Here is a 16,839-nt window from a genome sequence, read left to right on the forward strand (position 1 = left end):
GTATTTTTGTCTATTTCGAGTGCAAATATCTTACTGCAAACTTACACATAACTTTGCACTATAATACAGGGGTTTGTTTTAAGTTAATAATTCCTTAATATTGATAAAAAGTACTGGTTCCATTGGCAGATTATTTCACTTATGACATGTTTTTCCCATGTTTTAAGTGAGATAATCTGAGTGGATTCTCAGCAATACCAAGAAATTATTCGAGTATAAAAAGCTCTTCTTGCTGAAAAGTGACTTGCAAGTTAGTTTAGTCTTTTTTCAAATGGACCTCTTGGTGCACTGGGAACCAGACATAAAAACTTGGTCATATTTAGTGTTTCTGCAGTAAACAGTTTGTTTCTGCTTTGCTTTGTGTTTGTTCTCCCCGTTTCTCGTGTTGCTGCCTCCCTTCCTGTGTTGCTAATCTCTCTATGGGTGGAGCTGCTGCGCCTGCTGCACTGATTCATGCACTGACTGCCATCTTCTCACAGACCCAAAAGCTTTTAAAACATTTTAAAAGCCAGAAAACCTGCTAATAAAAGCAATTATGCTTTTACTAGCAGATGTAGCTCTTGAAAGTCATCCTTCCAATGTGTCACAGTTAAACATCAATTAAGGCTTTTTTAAATTCAAAAATAGCACATTACATAGTAATGATGACATGCAGCACGATGAGAAGTGAATATTCAGCAATGCAGCTTCTTCTTACAGTCTTACTCCATTGACGGGTCGGATCAGCCTGAATACGAGGGGAAAAAGCAGAAGTTATTGCTTCATTTTGGTTTTTCCGTGAAAACAGGCCGATTCTGAAATAGATGAGCGATGATGTAAACTGTCAGAGCAAAAATCCGTCCCAGACTGAGAGCAGATCAGCGTTCACTTCCTTAAATCAACAAAAAGTTTAATCAATCTAGTGTTTCCTTTAAAGGAAAAAAGTGGATGTAGTGCTGACCAAAATGCATGAACAAAACAGAAAAAATAACAGCAGGGCTACGGAGATACATCAGTGACATATTTAGTTTTTACTCTTAGTGAAGATCTAAGTGTTTGTTTGTTTTTTTACATTTGCTAAAACATATAGTGAGACATATGTGCGAAAAAGATTGATCTCCCCGAGTTACTGCAGTGATCTGCTCCTGGTCAAAAACAGCCAATCAGAAGAAGGAGGAGGGTCTTAGCATGTCAATCAACCCCATGTATGTACTGCTAAATGCGCTAATGGTGCAGAAATGACTTACTGTTACAGGAAAACCATTTATCTGCAGTTAAAATGGGCTGCAAAAAGCATCATTAGCAGGGATGCTATTAAAGTGTCATTTTCTTTCCCTTTATTTTGCATTAACAACATTTTTATAAAAAAAAAAACATGCAAATAAGTTTTAAAATAAAACTAATTTGATTAAATTAAATTTGATCATTGCTTATGTTGTATACATATTTACCAGAGGACCAACACATGTCTGCCATTAAATCACATTTAAAGACATTATTGAGACATTTTAAAATGTGGTGTTATTTTCTTTAAAGTCATTCCAGAACAAGTAAATTAAGTACTTAAGTATTTTACTGTGGATTGTTTCCTTAAGCAACAATCCGAGCCCTAGGCTACAGAAATTGGTGAAGAGTTTCAGCTGGAAAGGAAATTTTACATATGATACAAAAGCATGCCACACTTTTCAGATGTTTTTGGTTGTAAAAATGTAAAATCCAAAATTTCAGGAGATAAAAATACTTTTGTAAGACTCCTTGTAAGCATGAAAAGTGTGCATCATGCTGGATCATGTCACTGCATTCAGGAAACAGGGCCTCTGATTAATTAATGTTTTGATTTTAAATACTAATTATCACTAAATCTGAGAGATCACATAAATAAATGAAGACATGAATCAAAGAGGGCCTCTAGTGGATGAACCTTTATAAACAGCTGCACTTATACACTTCATCACTATACGTTCTACTTTGCAGATCTGTAATATTAAAAAAAAAGGCTCAAGTTGATTTTTAAATAAAAGATTTTAACAACTGCTTACATGATACATGAGGAATAAACAACAAATAGCACCATTCAAAACCGAAGCACCACCAGAAGTAACGGGAACAAGAGTGCAGCCAATCCCCACAAAGACAGACAGTCACTTCCTTTCTTCACAGAGAAACGTTTGAGTGTTGCAACGAGAAGCTGCTCTAAGTGTTGACTAAGCCCCAGCAGGTCGGAGCGCACAGTGAGCATCACAGCGAGGCCACGAGGTGCCAGGACTGAGCTCCGAAAACACTCTGAGGCGGCATTTCTGCCATTTCGAGTCGGAGAAACGCGGTTTATGCGTCACTGAATCTGCTCTGCATCAGATGAGGTCGTACCAAAAGTGGGACACTTTGAGGTCACGATAAAAATAAACTCAGAGTCAATTTCCCCAGAAGGAAAAAAAATAAAAATAAAATAAACGGTGTCAGCGTTTCTGACAAAATGCTGTGATTTCTTAATCTCGGAAAAGATTTTGTGAAGGGACTCTGTAGGCCCATTACTTTACTTCATCACTGTGTATCAGATTCTTTTATTTACACAGAAGAGGATTATAACCATCAAAATTATTTTATATAAAATTCAGAGTTTGTTCTCTAATTCTGTGTCAATCTGTCAAAATCTAAATAAATAACCAAACTTTCTTAGGTATATGTCAACAATTACGTTGTTAGTATGTGAAAATAATCACATAACTACAACAGAGTATTAGGGCAAATAAAAAAAATCAGTAAGTGTAAGTTTTCACCAAAAAAATCTGAAAATTTCTAGAAAAAAAGAGAGAACATTCCTGGGTTTAAAAAGTAAAACATTTGCTGGAAAAAAAACTCAAGATATTTTGAGATTAATCTCAGAAATAAAACAAATGTATATCTGGAAAGTTGCAAATTATCAAGAAAAAACTTGAAAATATCTTAATTTTTTTTCTCAAATTTTTCTGAGATTAATCTTAAATTTTCTGGCAAATTTTGGACTTTTCAAGCTCAGCGTTTTTTTTTTTCCTAGAAAATTTCTGATCTCAATCCAGAAATGTCTGACTTTTTTGGCAGAAATTTTATTTTTTTAATCTGCAGTGGCCCTAATCTGCTGCCGTACTGAACCGTTATAGATTTGTCTCAAGGTGCATAAACTATCAAACTATTTTGATTCTAGAAGTCAGGATGTTTTTTCAGTTATCTTCTTCCATACATTTGATTTATGGAAATGATATAAAAAATCTGTTTTAGATGTAATTTTGTTGTATATTATTCTCATTTTCCAACTAAATGTAGTTTTTACTCCAGTTCAAACCAACCAGATCATCATGTTTCATTATTAGATTATTGAAACTGTTACAGAAACTGATACGAGATACGTTTCTTTACTTCATGTAATTATGTTGTCTGCATTTCTTTTTTTTTAACAGTTTCCTGAAGACATGACCATCTATCTGCAGCTGATTGTTCATTTTAGTTCAATTATCCACTTTCCCGGCTCCGTAAAATGCATAAAAAATAAAGGATGGTTTAATATTTGCAGCTTAGATCCTATAACTTCAGTCTGAAAGCAGGGATTTGATCTCTGGTGTGAACATTTGATGACTCATTGAAACATTTGATGACGCGGAAATGGCTCCAAAATTACACAAGCACTAAAGTTAAAATGATTATGCTCCCCTTTTGACATACCAAATAAAAAAACTGGCTGCGATATGACAAAGCTGCATTCATACCAGAAAAAAATTATTTTCTCTCTTACAAAATTTATTGTGATCTCTTTAAATTGTATTGATGGTTTTTTGTTTTTCACTGAAGGAATTTTAAACTTTTCTGATCTGTAAACAAAGTGAGCATAAAATGTCTCAAACGTTAAATCACCTGAAATTTTATTTCTGGACACTTTTTAAATGTAAGGCTACAAAAATATCACTTATTCTCCTTTGTTTCACTGAATTTATAGAAAAAAAAACAAGTTTCAAAGGTAGAAAATAATATTCATAATCACAAAAGATGAAATGTGCTCTTGGGTTTGGATATTTCTATTTTTTTTTGTCTTTCACAGGAAAGAAAAATGTGTTTTAAGACGAGATAATCGTCTAAAATAAGAAATAAGAGCTCCAGAAGCAAGTTATGATGAAATCAGGGCTGGCTTAAAGTTTTAGACAGAGTAACTGCAGTTTTGTGAAGGAAACTGAAAGTCGGGGTTCATGCCTAAAAAAAGGCTGATAAATGACGCATTTAATTGCTCAGATTAGCTTTCCTGATGCAAAGAACGTGACAAAAATGTGAGGCTGCCTCTCTCCTCTGTTGGCCTCTTCCTGTTGGCAGAGCTGTGGCTCACTGTGCTCTGTGTTTCCACTCAGTATTTGCACCTTTACACATGTGGGAAAAATAAAACAAAACAAAAACTTTACAACCAGGCTGCGCGGAGTGAAATCTGATAATGTCAGACTTCGTGCCGAAGTCTGACAATCCGACAGCCTGTTGTATGAAAACAATTTTCAGTGAAGCTCTGCTGCCTGTTGTGATTTAACGGTGCAGAGGTGATAAACTGTAGGAGAAACTACCCAAATGGCAAGACCGCGGCGTTTTCCACAACTTCCATAAAGACATCAAGTCAAATGATGGGACAAGAAACTCAAAACACACAAGTCCTCCGACTGCAGACGCTTTGTGCAAATCCAAATCTGCTCTTACAACCGAATATCTGCGAGGACTCGATGGTTATACTGATATGCAACAAAACAAGGACATAAAAACAGTAAGTCAAGTAAAAGCTAACATTAAAATATGATTTAAAATTAAAGGAGCTAATCTTTTTCACTGCAAAAACACAAAATCCAAGTACTTTGGTCTAGTTTCTAGTGCAAATATCTTAGTGCACCTAAAATAAGAAAATTAACTTAGAAGTATAGAAGCTTTAAATCAATAATTCCTAAATATTTATGAAATTGTACTTACTCCATAGACAGATCATTTCACTTATACATGGAAAAATATCTTGCCATCAGGGGCAATGGAACAAGTACTTTTTTCCATCAACATTAATAAAATATTGACTTGAAAGAAGCTTGTATCTAAGTTACTTGTAGGTCAGTTTTGTCTTCTTTCAAGTGAACTAACATATTTGCATCAGAAACTAGACCAAAATGAATTGGTAAGATTTTGTGTTGTTGCAGTGCTGTGGGCACAGATACCGTGAAAATCACTTCCTTTCAAGGTGGATGTTTTAAAAACGTATAACAGGCTAAACATTTAGGCCACTCAAGTAATAAGAAGTGGAGTTTAAGATTACTGAAACCAGTCCCGTAGCCAAAATAAAACGTATAGCACCAAAATATTAAGACAAAGTCAAAGTTTAGAGAGGCAAAGAGAGGGTCAGCTGCTGCCTTCCTCCCTCCTTCCTCTCAGGTTTCAGCGCTGGACCCTCTCCTCCAGTGGAATGATGTTTGGTCCAGAGATTTCAAATCTGGATTATCAGTGAGGAGAGGAAAAGAAAGAACCCCTCTGACTAACTTCAGGATTTGTTTGTCAGCATCGACAGTGGACCCCAAACTTGAACCGACGGAGAAACGGTGAAGGCTGCTGCAGCGAGGCTCAGTGGAAAAGGTTCAGTCTTACTGTTTGACCCCGCAACCGCAGCAGCGTCAGTGTCCCTGGCAGGTCTTACAGCACATCTGTCTGAAATATGGCCGGTTGCAGAACTTGAACCTGAGCACCAGGGGGCAGTACGCCACAGTGCTCACATCTTTACACTCTGCAGAGACAAAGAACCACTGCTTTACTAATGTGTTGGACAATCTGATATTAGCAATTTATCTACTCACCTCAGCATATATAATCTTTTTCAAACTACTAAAAGTCACACAGCAAAAACATTTGTTGTATGCTAATCCTTTTAAAATCTTATGACAAACTGTTTTTGATAGATTGAGATTTGTAATATAATTTAAGATAAGATTATTTCCTCCTGTAGAAAATGGTTGTTGAAAAATAACAGCCTGTGGATTTTGAGGATGTAGCATTTAAATCTTTGATAAAACCAAAAGCTTCAAAGAGTTCACAAAAATATCAATCTGTTAACAAACTTAACATAATCAAAATGAAATCCGGAAGGAGGAAAAAAAGAATAAATGCTGCATTTATCTTATCTAGTGTTCACTGGGTCAGGATTTATGGTAGTTCAATTACTGTGGTGGGCACCGCAAACTAAAAAGAACCAAAAACAGTTGTAGCTAACGTGCTTCACCAACCGGAAATTTAGCAGAAGCTAATGCTAAAGTGCTAACTTCAATTTAAATTGCACCTGCCCTTGAAAAACTGCAACCCTCGAGCACAAATATATTTTACGTCTTCTACAACGCTCTTACATACTGTATCTGTTATTATATCTTTCTCTCTACCAACAGTTTTCAATTTTGTTCCCTTACGTTTCTTGTTTAAAATAAAAAAAGAGAACGCGAGGAGAGGAAACTGATCTACTCGGTATTCGCCCCTTTCAAAATAAGAGCATGGATATAAAAGTCTACCTACTTGAAAAACTCTTAACTGCTGATAACCAAAACTTCACCATGGATGTTTAATTTTAATCAACTGATAATCAACTGACACTTATAGCTTTCCCTAAATTTATCGAGGGAAAGCTATAAGTGCATTAAATAATTTCAAAGTTAGCTAAAAATGCTGAGCGAAAAATCACCTTTGCTATTAGCACATTAGCGGAAGTGTGCCCACCACTGTTCCCTGAATGTAATCTGAATAAATAAAAACTCCTCTCGGTTCGACAGAAAGACCAGCACTGAAATTTGGCCTCTGACCTTCTGGATTCTCCGAGTTGACGGGCAGACTGGCGTCACATTTGCTCTTGCACTGCTGCATGGCGGCGGGCCGCTGATGCTCCAGACACTCGTTGGATGGCTGGCCAGTGTGGGCCAGGCACTGAACCGAGCGCATCTCCTGACCCAGACCACATCTGGCAGAGCACTGAACCACACAAACACGTTTCACAGAAAGATAATCCCACCACATCTCAACTTGGTTTCCCAGAAGTTTAATTTAAAAGATAAAACTAACAGTGCTAACAGGAAGACTAGTGGCTAACAGTTAGGCTTAATCCAACAGGTAACAAAGACTTAGGAAGCTTACATATAAACACTTCCTATTTTTTAATTATGCTCTTTAAAAGCTGCAAGCAACTTCCAGTTATTTCTGATAGTTCCTAGAAAGTTATTTTTCTTTTTTCAATGCCCCATAATGATTTACTAAAATGTCAATACTGAAGCATTAAACATGGCTATTTAAGATACCTAGATTAAATTACTCCATGAGATAAAACAGAGATTCAGTTTATTAAGTAGTTGTGAGAATTTCATAATTCATGAAGTAAAAAAAATGCAGTAAAAAGAAAGAACACCCTCTTTAAGTTCAAGGGTTTTATTCATCAGGAATGGAGACCAAACAAGAAACTGACGGAAGTGACAAAATTTTATTCAATTTCAGTTTAAGCAGCCCTAAGCCAGTGACTGCCTGGTTTGAAACTCAAAAATGAATTTTGTTTTCCAAACACTGCACACACCACAATAAAGCTTTGATATATCACTGTAACCACTCTTCAGTTTGGAAGTTGTTACTGAACAAAAAGAGACTCAAAAAGTTAATTCTCAGACAATGAACTATTTTATATGGATAGGTATTTTAAAGTCAAATGTGGGATAATTTGTCAATAAAATAATCCTGATATATTACAACATTTTGGCTGAAAAACAAAAGAATTTAGATGTTGCTATCCTCATGTTTGTAACAGTTTTTAAGTTTATTATATCATTTTCTGTCCCACAGAAAAAAAGACCCATCCTCTTTTTGCTCAATTTTATGTTTAACTTAATTTTAAATCCTAAAAATACTAAAAAAAAAAAACGGCAAATGGCAAATAGTAGATACTGATCTAAACTTATAAGTTGTCTTTTTCTCAAAAAGTCATGTGACATTTGTGTCTGTAAATGAGTTTTATTTGGCTGGCCTGAGAGTAAAAGTGGCTCTTCAGTTTGTACAAGTTGCAGACCGCTGGCCTAGTCCAAGTTCAGACCTTAAAATGATCAAAATGTTGCAGTGGAACCTTAAGACACCAGCTTCAGCTTGCCATCCTCAGTCAGCGAAAGCAATTTAAAGTTAATTTTCTACACACTTACCGGCTTACCCAGGAATCTGTTTGTTTTTGTAAACTTCAGGTTGAATTTACATAAATTTAGAACCTGGTAAAAGAGGGTGTACTTTCTTTAACAATGAACTGAACATTTTGATCAGGTAAAAATGGTGAAGGACGCGTCTCACCTCGCCCCACGGGCCTGTCACCCAGACAGGAGGAGGGCAGCGCTGCAGGTTACAGCGCACCCTGGAGGTCGGGCGGCCATTTTTGGGACACTTTGAGTCTGGCAATGTGTTGCCGCTCTCCCCGCTCTTACACAACACCACTCGGTGTCGGTAGCCGGGACCACAACTGGGTGTGCACTGCATACAGGAGGAAGGAAAACTATGTTTAAACCGACAGGCACAACGGCGGAGAGATGGAGGAGCAGGGAGGTCACTGCGTTCATAAGCATGCAAAAAAATATGAAACTTCATCAGTCCAGCAGGGGGCAGCAGCTGCAATGAAACAATGCAACAGAGTTTTTGTAAAACCTGACATATTAATGTGCAAGTGTAAATTTTGAGGTTATTGTCCTGGCCAATAATGAACTCTTGTTTCATTATTGCAGACAACTGTGTGTTTTTGGGATGGTTCAAAACGGCAACTGGTTGTCTAAAACAACTGCAAAAGTCAAAGTAAACATGTAAGACTGCAAAAACGTGTTTGTACCTCGGACCAGTCCAAGGCCAGCCACTCTGGAGGGCAGCTGTGGTTGCTGCAGGGCTCTGTGAACGAGGGGCGGGCGGAGCTGCAGGCCGAGTCGTCCAGGACCTTCTCCTCCACCGCAGAGATTCTCCTTTTACATAACACCTCCCGAGTGCGCAGGCCGCCGTTACAACTGCGGCTGCACTCCGACCACTCTCCTGTCCACCAGCTGGAAGCGGAAAGAAACCTGCTGTTTGTTTTTAATATCCTCACACGCTGCTGTCGCATTAAGAGGGAAATGCAAGACAAGTTTTTAACTCCCTCTCATGCAAAGACAAAGTGATCAGGACTCACTTTGGGGAGCACGGCTCAGTGTTGCAGGATCTTCTCTTCTCTTTGGGTTTGCTCTTCTTGTCACAGAAGTGATTGTAGACGACAGAAAGATCCGACTGCCTCTTACACACAACCTGCTGGATCTGTACACCTGACCACAGGTGAGACAGAAAAAATACAACACAATGCCAAAAGAAACACATTTTATCACCCAAATTTCACTGCATTGCACTGCAAAAACACAAACTCTTAGCAAGTATCTGTTTAGTTTCTAGTGCAAATATCTTAGTACACTGGAAATAAGACAAATCTAACTTCCAAGTAACTTTTCAGCAAGATATAAATGTTTGTTTATAGTTAATAACTCTATAGTATCAATAAAAGTACTGGTTCCACTTGCAGATTAATTCACTAACAAGACATTTCTGCCAGTAAGACTGGCATCAATATTCATGAAGTATTGACTTAAAACAAGCTCCTCTATCTTGCTGAAGAGTTACTTGAAAGTTAATTTTATTTCAAGCATATTAAGATATTTACACTAGAAACTAGCCCAAAATAAATGGTAAGAGTTTGTGTTTTCCCAGTGTACTTGAATTTTCTGTGATAATTGCTCCCCATTTACTCCTATAGCAAAATCAAATCTATTGCTAATTTGTCCAGTGAAGGCAACTAGGAGTTCATTGAAAAGCCTGACCTGCTGATTCTGATTCTGTCCAATCCAATTGCTAAAATCAGATTATTTTCCTATTAATCAAATGCAACCACAATGTCACGACTGTGTGAACAGTTCATAACCTCAAAGCAACCCACATGTGTATAAACGTCAACAAAAAAGTAAAAAGTTGATGTTTTCACTGTTAAATTTCATTTCTTTATTTACGTTCAGGTTACGAGTTGATCAGCCAGTGACTGTGTGCAGCCGATAAAACAAATTTAAACATGTATTTGTGTTTTTTCTTGCTCTCCTACCTCCAGCACACAAAGCCGAACAGCGGGACCAGGACGTGTACTGCCAGGCGAAGCCGCTCATGGGATCCCTGCTGACAGGCGGGTTGAAGCGATAGTGGATCCCCTGGTTGTCCTCCCTCACCAGCACCTAAACCCACAAATGCAAAACAGGATTAGATTCACTAATTTCACTTTATCAAATTCTAACTGTGCATCTTTTGAACACTATATTTCTTCTGTCCCACTCCTACCATGACAATGAGGGTCATGTTTGTTGGGCCCAGAGCTTCTAGCGTTTCTGGACCGTCGGTGGGCCGCCGGTAGTGGAAAATCGTCCCGGCAACGCTGAACCTTCGAGGCGTGTCAATGTTAAGCTTCCCATTGATAAAATACTGGTCGTTTTTGCTCTTCAGGACTGGAACACAGAGAAGAGAGATCAAAAATACACGCCACAATTTGAAGCAAACTGTAAACACATGAGCAGTGACTTTAAAACCAGTATATTTACCTCTCCAGTTAGAACTAGCATTAGTTTTTAATCTGAATGAGACTTTTTGACAAGTGTTTGTATAAACCATCTTCGACTTACCAAGGTAGTTGAGGGAAATGTTGAGCTCTTGAATGTGGATGAACACTGATCCTTTAGGAATTCTCACCACTTCTTCATAATCTGGGAGCAGAAAACGCCAAAAAAAAACAGAAAAAAAGAGAAAGTGAAATGAAGGAGTTTTATTCACTGTGGATCAGTGTGGTGTTTAACTCTGTGGGACATCAACGTGCTAAGCAGGGGCTTCAGTTTCCAGCTGCATTCCTGGGCAGACATCCTCCAGTCTCTGCTCAGAAACAACGTCTCTGCCAGGACCTGGCTTCTCCCATTTTCCCTCCATTCACTCCATCTGTCTGTCTTTCGTCCATGTTTCTTTTTTTTGCTCATCTCACCTCCATCTCGCCTCACTCTGACTTTCTGAGCTTCGCTCTGCCGTCCAGCCAGAAGACCAGGTGCTGAAGCACCATAAATAACTCCAACTCACTGGAGGATGACAGAATGAAAAAGCTCGACTGGAATCTAATTCCTTCCAGCGATTCTTTTTTTGGTTGTGAAGCTTTGAGAGGCAAAAGATTTTGGTTTCAGAAAATTTAGCAACACCTCACCACCTATGTGACAGATATGGTGGACAAATTGGGAATTGACATACACTGCAAAAACATCAAGTCTTACCAAATATTTTGTCTAGTTTCTAATGCAAATATCTCAAAACATCTGAAGTAAAACAAAACTAACTTACAAGTAACTTTCAGAAAGATAAAATAACTTATTTTAAGTCAAAAATTGAAAAAGTATTAGTTCCACTGGCAGATTATTTCATCTATAACATGGAGAAAAAGCATCACTATAATTTAAATAATCTGCAAGTGGAAGTTGTACCTTTTAAAATAAATGTTAAGGACAAAGAACAGGGGAAAAAGAAATGCTAAAAGAATCAAAACAGATTGAACTTTTTTTTATGTTTTCTCAAACTAAAAACACAAACTTCACTGCATCACCATGCAGAAATGCAAAATTTTACCTAGTATTTATGTCTAGTTTTAATGTAAATATCTCAGTACAATTGAAATAAGATAAAAATAACTTACAAGTGGCTTTTCAGCAAAATATAAGAACTTAATACAAGTGAATAATTCCTTAATATTGATGAAAAAGTGCTAATCGCACTGGCAGATTTGTCTTTGTTACAATTTAAATAATCTGTCAATGGAACTGGTACTGGTACTAATCAATAGTAAGAAATTATTTACCTAAAACAAACAACCAAATCGCTCTAAAAGTTTCTTATTAGTTAGTTTTGTCTTATTTCAAGTGTACCAAGATAGTTGCACTACAAATCAGACCAAAAATATTTGGTAAAATTTAGTGTTTTTGCAGTGTAAGTGCATCTATGCTGAGATTGGAGCACAAATAAAATTAAAATAAAAAAAACACAGGAGCATTGGGAAATCTGATCTTTCACTTTTTTCGAACAGGCTGAACTCCAGTACACATTCATGTCATTTTTCTTAGCTTTACAGTGCAGACGCAGTGGTTTGGCTTCATTCTGTGGTCATAAAACTCTCCCTATAGGGATAATGTTATCACTTGGTATGTTAATAATAGAGTAAAGAGGTTTCTGGGATGTTCTTGCAATGTAATGCATAGTTTCATACTAAGTTTTGCCTATATGCCTCGCATACTTTTGTTTTTTTTGAGCTTACACTTATATTTACTGCCTTACAGCTTTATAATCTGCACATTGCAGAGTCTATTGGCAAACAACAAAACCAACAAAATAGAAGTGGTTTACTGTAATGCATGTGAACTGTGTGCTTGCATGTCATAATGCAGATGTGTGAGACAAACAAAACGGGAAGCCACACATATAAAAGTTGCCCCAAAACTCTGCTGCAGGTCAAAAACTCCAGAGGGAGACTTTAAATCACTGAAGCAGACAGCAGAGGAGAAGTGTTGGCTGGAGGCTTTTTTGGAGTTGGGAGAAATCAAAAGCTTGCTGTAGACATGACTGAGTGATTCTCCCAGTCATAAATCCTGACCAGTACCAGAATAAGCCTCCAGTCCTGCGCCTGGAGTTTGAGTTTGAGATGAAAAAGCCCTGTGCTGTCATTGTGACCGAGTCTACTTCACTTTGAAAAGTAAAGCTTCATTTAATTTAAACTCACTTTACTGTGCCGCATTTGAAAGATACAGCATTATAAATCGACTTTATTAAAAAGCATAGCTGGACGTTGCAGGATTTTGTAGTTTTTTATTTTTTTAGTTGTGGAGGAATTTCATCCGCTCCTCTTTCCATCCTTGCTTCAGTTTCTGGAGGCTTCCAGACATGGATAGACAATAAATCAATAACAATGTATATCGCCATAGACACCTGATCAATATCAATAGAAAACATGTGACAGAACTCACTAAACTCAAATCCAGAACCACAAGGCATTCTGGGAGATATAGGCAGCCTGGAGAGGCTTAGGTAACCTGTCATGGCTAGTTAAGCAAGGTTAGTGACATTAACTAACTCACCCACTCTTTGGTTACCTAGCAACAACATGTTGAGCAACTTGTGGTTACCTAGCAACAACATGTTCAGTAACTTGTGCAGCAGAAGCTTAAGGTTTCGCCACTCATAGGAGCTTAAAAATAAAAAAAACAACGGTGTGGATTGAAAACTTGATAAAACAGGAAAGGTCATGCCATCAGCTTGGTAGTATTTAAAATATTTAAAACAAAACTAATCAATAATTATTGATATTGATATGAAAGGGTTATACTGTGATACGTTTTGTCAGCCCTACTTCTAATAGAAAGTGACTTTCTTTAAACACCAGCTGTGGCTGCAGATGTTCTGAAAGCTGCAGGGACGTCAGACGGAGGCTGACAGGTTGACCCGGTTCTTGTGGCTTACAGCAGGAGTGCATGTTCAGGGTGTGGCCCGCCCCAGAGAATCATGGGAGGGGGCGGTGGGTGTCAACACAAACATGAGCGACTCTGGAGTTGGTGTTGTGGGCAGACTGTCACCTAAAATACATTTGATAGCAGCTGGACCTCAAGCTGCAGCGGTCGGATTTACATGCCGCGTGTTTTTGAAAGTAGCATCTGTGTGTGACCCTTCTGAGTTCGACTCAGGTCCAGTAGGTCGACGTCCTGACAGACACATTCAGGTTCACTGTATTTATTCTAACAAAACAAAAAGAAAAACAAATCAGGTTGCTGGTTAACATCAGTCTAGCAGCTTCTGCCCCACAGTTACCGACGGCAACAGAAAAAGGGGGAGGAGCTGTCAGCTACTGGTTGCTATGGTAACCACCAACTGCCAAGAGCGGCGTAACAAAACTTAAAACGCCAACAAAAGTCTGGAGAAACAACTTATTGACTAAACAAATTAAAATTCAAAGAATATATAAACAAATTTTGACAAACTTCAGATCTATAATATTGTTGAAATGAAACAACAATATTACGTGTGTGTGATGGTGACGTCGATTCCAGTTTTTAATTACATAATGACCCTTTATAAACTCGGGAAGTTGTTTGGACAAACAGTTGCTTTTGGTGAAAATCTGTTTTGAGTTTATGCAGGCATAACCACTTCTGAAACACTTTTTAATCAGATTAAAACGTGTTTCAGTGTTGTTTGCATGGGTTAGGGTTAACAATCCACTTTGAATATTCTGATTCATGGCTCGCATTTATGGGATGCCAAACTTTGGAATCTTTTCACTGAAATGTTACAGGACTGTACAGACATTTCTGATTATAAACAGTTGAAATAATTGATAAAGATAATGGCAATAAAGTCATTTGGTATTTCTTGAAGAGCATTCATCAGAAAACAATTCAAATAAGTCAGATAATTCTTTTTTCAAGATATGTGCAATTAAAATAAAGAAAAATGCAGGATTCAGAAAAAACAAGTCCTAAAAAGTGTACAAAAACAATAACAAATGTGAACAGATAAAATCCGGGTTGCAGGACTGAGATTTGTAAAAATAAACAATGAACATATAAACACAAAGAGGTGAGTTGATGGTTTTAGTAAACAAATGTTGCCAAACAGGATCCAGCTTGTTTTGTAAAGCAGTTTCACTAAACATGATAAAGGCGATCAAAGAAGTGTTTCAACATAAAGAAGTTCAAACTCATGTTCGACTGTGAATAGGACTTCGAATTTCAATGTGCAAATATGGATGTTATGTCTGCATCACTGACATGATAATCTTCCTCAGAACTTTTGAAAATATAATCTGTAAGAAGGTATTACAGATACTTTTCATTTTTGTTTTAAAAATGTTTTTCTATTTATTTTATGTACCATTCTAATCATAAATGTCGTGTTTTTATTAGATGTAAGCAGAAAATCATCATAATTAACAGAAAAAGGCTTGAAAACATCAGCTTGTGTGTAATCAGTAAGTTATTTCGCTTAGTGGATTGAATTACTGAAATTTACTAACTTTTAAATGTATCTGACTTGCACATACCTGATTTTAAAGCAAAGTCTGGCCAGTCGAGGTAAAATAATTGCAGAAATTATGATTATTTTGAAATCCTTGCAGTGTTCATTGGCTTCATTTGAAACTTCAGCAAAGTTAAGCCAGTGCTTGTGTAAATACATGATTATGAAAGTATGTTTTCATCTTCTGATTTGCCCAGAATCCATCTCTCCAAGATAGCAAAAGCCAGATATGCATATTTCCTCAACTACAGACTGTGTTGCATACCTTCAAATGGTGAAAGCTTCCCGTCTAACCTCTGGGAAGATGAACACTTGCTCCAAAGTTGAAATTAAACTGAAATACTTTCTTTTATTTGATTCTAGCCTGGATTGACTATACTTGGATGATGAAAGCAGAAGGATAACAGGTGAAGCGTTTTGATTTCTACCTCCTTCAGGCAGCGAGTCGTTGAAGACTCCCTCCACCGAGGTGCAGCTGCTCCCATCGCCGCCGCAGATCCGACAGCGATCTTCACGCACGTCCGACCCGAGCACACGATCGCAGCCCACGTGCTGCGACAAAAAGACAGGAACGAGTGAGCTGCAGAGGTCAACCGGGGTCACGGGCGGAAGAGGGCACAGTCGGTGAGCTGAGAGGTGTCAGAGGCCGAGCTGACGAATTACCTCCTAATGTCTTCCAGACCGCTTTTTCAAAACACAGAAATATCAGATAGAAAACCCAGATGTGTGCTGCGTGTTTTTTTTGTTTTTTTTTTGTCTGATCCTGAGCAGACACAACGCTCTTTGGTCGCTGAACTCAAGGCTGTCGACATAAATAAATTTCATGATGAGCGAAGCAGGTGGTTTCACTCAAACTCTTAAACAGGGAACAAAACTGAAACTAAACTGTAGAAAACGAACGACGACTGCTCCGATTTCTGTTCCTGCACGCGGCGGCTGGTTGATGCCAGGCAGCGTTAATTTTGACAGCAAATTTAATTTTACTCAAATTTTATTTAGTTTTAGTGGACAATTTATAATAGCATTTAAGCGAACAAAATTATGTATAAAATGTAAATACTTTTTGATCAATTCACTTGAATTAACACAAAATTAATCATGTTATAGCATAATGTTATTGTATGACTAGAAAGACAGATTTAACTTTTTTTCCCCAAACATCTATTTTTCTGATCTTGCTTTCAACAGTAACATATTTCAACCAGTTGGCCTGCTCTGCCTGAAAATTGAAAATATAACCAATGACAGAAGTTGCATGAGTGTATTTCACTCTTTCACAATTAATTCTAATTAACTGTGATTAATCACAATTAATGAAAAAGTGTAAAAAAAAAAAACAGCACATTTTTCATTAAATGTTTAGGAAAATGTTTTGTCATCTTAAACCAAGCTGTTTCAGATTTTCCAGGCTTTTATATTTAGGATGGCTTAAAATAAGTGATTTTGTTTTAAATGCAAGTTAGAAACGTTAACTATAAACTGGTTGTGCTTCGGTGGAAAGATAATTCGCTACTGCAATATGTGCATACCGCCTTGGTTTTATCTAAATGTTCATCATATTGATTTTTTAAAGTGAATTTTCCGCTGAGCACTCCAGTTATGGCTTGTTTGGCCCTTCATACTTCATAAAGGATTGTTTCTCACACCTTGTTGGAGAAACAATCCACACAGAAGAAACTCGCAATAAGCAATAAATCAGTTAACTGCATGATAAACTAAAATATCATGCATTTGCAT

General features: G+C 37.3%; 1 protein-coding gene across 1 annotated transcript; it reads right to left on the bottom strand.

The window, feature by feature from the left end:
- Positions 1–4,929: 4,929 nt before the first annotated feature.
- On the bottom strand, positions 4,930–15,731 carry LOC106942113 (A disintegrin and metalloproteinase with thrombospondin motifs 6-like; the record flags this gene model as incomplete). The annotated part of the gene is made up of 9 exons (XM_015025293.1): positions 4,930–5,743; positions 6,804–6,969; positions 8,317–8,493; positions 8,843–9,047; positions 9,173–9,302; positions 10,124–10,250; positions 10,354–10,517; positions 10,692–10,772; positions 15,531–15,731. Coding segments are annotated over 9 exons (1,361 nt in total), but the record flags the coding sequence as incomplete, so codon positions are not given.
- Between the last annotated feature and the right edge of the window lie 1,108 nt (positions 15,732–16,839).

The sequence above is a fragment of the Poecilia latipinna genome, unplaced genomic scaffold (genome assembly GCF_001443285.1).
Source record: "Poecilia latipinna isolate Pla-1442-1.1 unplaced genomic scaffold, P_latipinna-1.0 Scaffold4046, whole genome shotgun sequence".
Classification (NCBI taxonomy): domain Eukaryota; kingdom Metazoa; phylum Chordata; class Actinopteri; order Cyprinodontiformes; family Poeciliidae; genus Poecilia; species Poecilia latipinna.